This window comes from Lipotes vexillifer, unplaced genomic scaffold (genome assembly GCF_000442215.2).
Source record: "Lipotes vexillifer unplaced genomic scaffold, Lipotes_vexillifer_v1.1 scaffold387, whole genome shotgun sequence".
Lineage (NCBI taxonomy): Eukaryota > Metazoa > Chordata > Mammalia > Artiodactyla > Lipotidae > Lipotes > Lipotes vexillifer.
The window spans coordinates 2,946,003-2,950,952 of record NW_006795399.1 but is presented as its reverse complement, the minus strand read 5'-3'; the positions used below and the strand labels follow the sequence as shown (position 1 = coordinate 2,950,952).

Sequence of the window (4,950 nt, the reverse complement as noted above, 5' to 3'; positions counted from 1 at the left end):
GGCTGGCATTCACTGCTCGGCCCTTCCGACCTCGACTCATCATAGCTGGTACCAGTGCCTATGCTCGCCTCATTGACTATGCCCGCATGCGAGAGGTGAGTGGAGGGCTGGAGTACCCGCCCCTCCCTAAGGGCTGGTGGGGAGATTTTGGAGGAGGGGCAGCCTTGGGCAGGCCTGTCTGCGCCCTCCCCAGGCTGAGGCCTGTCTCTCTACCTGCCCAGGTGTGTGATGAGGTCAAGGCACACCTGCTGGCGGACATGGCCCACATCAGTGGCCTGGTGGCTGCCAAGGTGATCCCCTCACCTTTCGAGCATGCGGATGTTGTCACCACCACCACTCACAAGACCCTTCGAGGGGCCAGGTCAGGCCTTGCCTCTCACTGCCTTCACTCCTGGGGCGTTGTTGGGCTGGATCTGAGGAATTCATTCCCACCAGAAGCCCTGTCTATGACAGTTCTTCTCTTGCCCGTGGAGGCAGTTCCCCGGCAGGGGGTTTGGGGGTGGAGGTGAGGGCTGCTCCCCTCAGCCCCTGGAGTCTAGCACACGGAGCACAACTGTGCTGGACTCTAGAGCCTGCGGGGCTGGGCCAGCCAGCTTTCTCTGTTCTCCCCACCCCCTTGCCCTTTCTTTTTGGCTTAGCTTCTGACCGCCTACCTCCTGCACAGGTCAGGACTCATCTTCTACCGGAAGGGGGTGCGGGCTGTGGACCCCAAGACGGGCCGGGAGATCCCTTACACGTTTGAGGACCGAATCAACTTTGCCGTGTTCCCATCCCTGCAGGGGGGACCCCACAACCATGCCATTGCTGCGGTGGCTGTAGCCCTAAAGCAGGTTGGGGAGCCTACTCTTGTGGGGTGGGTGGGGCATGGCCTACAGGTTCAGACCCTGCACCTTGCCAACTGAAGTTGGAGCTGATGGAAGGGAGGTGCCAGGATGGGAGGGGGTTGGGATGGGGTCACACCATGCTGGGGGCGGAGGGGCAGAAGGGGCAGGGCTTAAGTTGACAGTGCTGCTGTCTCATCTCCAGGCCTGCACCCCCATGTTCCGGGAGTACTCCCTGCAGGTTCTGAAGAACGCTCGGGCCATGGCTGATGCCCTGCTAGAGCGAGGCTACTCGCTGGTGTCTGGTGAGCCAGGGGGTAGGTGAAAGCCTCTGTACCCTCAGGCAGAGGCCCAGGACTCAGTACTTCCTGCTTACTGTCCCCCCTCAGGTGGCACTGACAACCACCTAGTGCTGGTAGATCTGCGGCCCAAGGGCCTGGATGGAGCTCGAGCTGAACGAGTGTTGGAACTCGTATCCATCACGGCCAACAAGAACACCTGTCCTGGAGATCGAAGTGCCATCACACCTGGGGGCCTGCGGCTGGGTGAGACCTGGGTTCCAGGAGGGAAGGGTGGCTGCCAGGTGGGCTTGGGCCATGCTAATCCTCTCCTGCCTCTCTCCCAGGGGCCCCAGCCTTGACTTCTCGACAGTTCCGTGAGGATGACTTCCGGAAAGTTGTGGGCTTTATAGATGAAGGCGTCAACATCGGCTTGGAGGTGAAGAGCAAGACCGGTGAGTGGGCAAGACCTCCCCTGCCCCCACCCAGTTTACATTCACTGTCTCCCCCCTCCTTCAACTGATCGAATGGCCTTCCCCAGAGCTCTGACCACTTTTTTTTTCTCCGCCATCTCTAGCCAAACTCCAGGATTTCAAATCCTTCCTGCTCAAAGACCCAGAAACAAGTCATCGGCTGGCTGCCCTCAGGCAACGGGTGGAGCAGTTTGCCAAGGCCTTCCCCATGCCTGGTTTTGATGAGCACTGAAGGCACCTAAGAAATGAAGCGCACAGACTGACGTTTATTCCTCTTCCCCCTACCTGGACAAGTTAGGGGTGGGGGTAACTGCCTATCTTCCAATTTTTTGCTGGAGGAGGGGAAGGCCGCCCACTTAAGGGAAAAGGCGGGTATAGTTCCCCTTCCCAGGATTTGTAGCTGAGGAGGTTTCTTCTTGTAACAAGACTTAGAAGGAAGAGGCTTGGGGCTTTCCGCCCTAATCTCTCTCATTATCTCAGTGTTATAGACTCCCTGCCCTCTCTTGGGGAGGGGGGAGTTGCCCTTGTGAGCCAGAGGAAGGAGTGGGTAGGCACCCTTCTTTCATTTTTATCTAATAAAATGCTGACCTGCCCTGAGCTTCTGTTACTGTGGGAGGGGGTCCCCTGGGCCAAGTGGTGATTCGTCTCCCTCAGCATGTCCCTCCCTTCCCTCACACCACTACCACAAGGACCCCTGGGGCTGCAGTCTCCTCTCCCTCTGATCAGAGCCGACACCAGACGTGATTAGCAGGCGCAGCAAATTCAATTTGTTAAATGAAATTGTATTTTGCCCACGGCTGCTTCTGTTTGATCCCAGGGGACCGAGGGGAGCAGGGAGGGGTGGGGAAGGCAGGGGAGGCCCAGGTGTGAGGCGGGAGGGGGTGCCCATTGGCACGGGAAGCAGGGGGCTTGGGCACTGGGAGGAGCGAGCTTCACCTCCTTGGGCGTAGGTGCCTCATCACAGGCTGGCTGGGCTGTCAGTGACAGCCTGGTCGAGCCCAGTCGAGCCGAAGTAGCACCGCCCCTGGGCTGGTGCCCAGAGCCTGGGCTAACGTGGGGCCCGCCACGTCACTTGGCGCTCAGGCCTCTGCTTGGTCTTGGCTCTCACGTAGGCCACGCTCCACACGAAGTGTGCACCACACCCTGTGAGGCCCACGGGGCAGGGGGGCTGGCATGGGCCTTTTGGGTTGCCCAGGCTACTGCCTGCCCTCCTAACTCCCCCTTCCCTCCCCCCTCGTGGGACTGAAGCTGAGGGTCAGAGGTGCTTCCGCTGCTGGAAGCAAGGGAAGAGGGTGGAGGTGGAGCTGCCTCCCCTCCTCGTGGGAACTGTCCTGTGTAAGCAGGAGCTGGACAGGGTGGCTAGAGTGGTGCCCTGGGGTGGACGGTGGGGAGCGGAAGAAATGAGTAGGCTGGCTGGTGGTGGTTTACATCGACGTGCTCTGCAGCCAGGCTTAGAAGTCTGGCCGGTCTTTCTTCAGTTTCTTATAGTCAGTGGAAACTGCAAGGAACTACAGGAGAGAAAGGAGGGTTGCACAGAGTGCCCCAGGCCTCCCTTTGCTGGGGTGGGAGGCCTCAGCTGGGATCAGGAGATGAGCGGATGGAGGCGCAACCCTGACGCCACTGGGAGTTACCTTGTACTGGTCATTGGGGCTCAGGCGGTTCCAGGGCTCCGGGTTGTTCTTTCGGTCCCAGCTGTGGAGAGGGAGGGGGAGGGTTAGGGTTTCCTCTTTGGGAGCTAGGACTCTGGAGCCTCAGGGCACCCGCAGGGTCTGCGCCCCTGCCCCAGCACGTCCCCTCTTCCGCGGAGGTGGGGGGCATTTCCCAGAGACTGAGAGGGGAGGGGTCACGTTAGCGGGTGCTGACAAGTGAGACAAGAAGGCTGTCAGCATTGTCAGCCTGGGGCCAGGTGACAGACGTGACAACCCGGCCCAGGGACTCCCGCCTGCTCCTTGTCACCCCAGGTTAGCCCCATAGAGCAGAGCGGTGGGAATCAGGCAGAAATCCCGAGGCGCTGGGGTTGTAGTGATGTGCCTCGAATTCAGACAACGCCGTGGGTGCTCCTGCGTGCTGAAGGACCCTACACTCCCGCCGCCTCTGGCGGGGCTTGCGGTCTCCGCGCCGCCCCGGCCCCCAAAGGCGCCCCCAGCAGCTCACCCGGCCACACCCCCAGCGCTTGGGCGGCGAGACAGAGGTACCAGAAGGCCACCGGCGGCCAGCAGAGCGGCGTCACCATGGCAACGCGGCCGGGAGCGGTGCTAGTTCCGCAGCCCAAAGCGGGCCGAGTCGCCAGCCACTGAGGAGTGAGCTGTCTGGTGGGCCCGAGCGAAGGCGGGGGCCTCGCAGGTCAGGAGCGGGCTCCAGCCCCGAGATACCACTTGCCTAGGGATTCCCGCGAGGACCCCTCATTCCCACCATTCCTGGGAGGCCTGTGCGTTCCTGTCTCATCTTGCCCCACCCAGGACCCCTTCCTGCGTCCCAAGCCCGGCCTTTACCAGACGTCGGGGCTGCGCAGCGCGAGTCGCAGCAAGTAGAGCGTAGCGCTGCCCATGCCCAGGCCAATGAAGCCGATCATCGGGATGAGCTGCGGGAAGACAGAGGGAACTTTCAGGGGCAGCCCCCTCCCAATCGCTCTTTACAAGCTTTTCTGCTTGGTCCGCCCGCTCCCCCACTCCAGGTCTGGCGCCCCCTCCCTTCCGCGAGGGAGGACCGGCAGCCTCCCACACCACATTTTTGCCGTAGTCTCCCTCAACCTATTGCGAGTCTGTCTGAGGTGGATTCAAGGGACACGGAGGGAATATTGCAGGGATGGATTGAGGGCACCCTGAAGAAATATTGGGAGCTTTAGGGGAACTAGACAAGAGGCAGGGTACTGGGAGATTTGGGGGTTGCCAGGGCAGCTAGAGAGTTAGAAGGTAGAATCATGGTTCCTGGGACCAAACTCACCCCGGGATGTCTCTTGATCTGCCGGTAGAAGCGGGCTCCGAGGCTGGTTCCTGCCATATCGCCTCTTCAGTGTCTGGTCCTCTCCAGCGTCCCTGCTCCCTTGCTCCTCCTGGGTTCCCGCCCCTCTCTGGGGAGGGGTCAGCCCAGCCCAGCCTGGCCCAGCCCGGCCGCTTCATCAGACTTTCCCCGCCCCCAATCTCTCTCCCTACGGCAGTTCCAGGCTCGGCTGGGAAGAGAATTGTTGGGGAACAGGGGCATTTCTGCTCATCCATTCTCCACTCCAAGGGGTCAGACCCTGGCCCATGAGACATCATCATGCTTTGGGCTTTGGGCTGGTCCAAGGGAGAGGCCTCTCAGACTCTGACTCATAGACTGAGGAGGATCCAGAAGTGGGAGGAAGGACTCACCATGGGACAGGCAGACAGACCTCCAGCA

The 4,950-nt window shown here is 60.9% G+C and overlaps 2 protein-coding genes across 4 annotated transcripts in view; one reads left to right on the top strand and one right to left on the bottom strand.

Moving 5' to 3' along the window:
• Window positions 1-1,804, top strand: part of SHMT2 (serine hydroxymethyltransferase 2) — a 4,692-nt gene extending 2,888 nt beyond the window's left edge. For 2 of the 3 annotated variants that reach the window (XM_007467684.1, XM_007467682.1), the window contains 7 exons: window positions 23-95; window positions 222-361; window positions 665-830; window positions 1,027-1,126; window positions 1,211-1,366; window positions 1,447-1,554; window positions 1,677-1,804. In XM_007467684.1, the coding sequence (XP_007467746.1) occupies window positions 23-95; window positions 222-361; window positions 665-830; window positions 1,027-1,126; window positions 1,211-1,366; window positions 1,447-1,554; window positions 1,677-1,804 (871 nt within the window). Of the gene's footprint in view, window positions 1-2; window positions 96-221; window positions 362-664; window positions 831-1,026; window positions 1,127-1,210; window positions 1,367-1,446; window positions 1,555-1,676 lie in introns of all 3 variants that reach the window. The other variant, XM_007467683.1, reaches the window with a different exon arrangement.
• A 1,219-nt stretch (window positions 1,805-3,023) lies between these two features.
• Window positions 3,024-4,572, bottom strand: COXFA4L2 (cytochrome c oxidase hypoxia associated subunit FA4L2). Its single transcript, XM_007467681.1, has 4 exons — window positions 4,516-4,572; window positions 4,065-4,153; window positions 3,204-3,264; window positions 3,024-3,080 (listed from the first exon to the last, which is right to left on the bottom strand). The coding sequence occupies exons 1-4, from the start codon at window positions 4,570-4,572 to the stop codon at window positions 3,024-3,026; spliced, it is 264 nt and encodes an 87-aa protein (XP_007467743.1).
• Window positions 4,573-4,950: the final 378 nt, after the last annotated feature.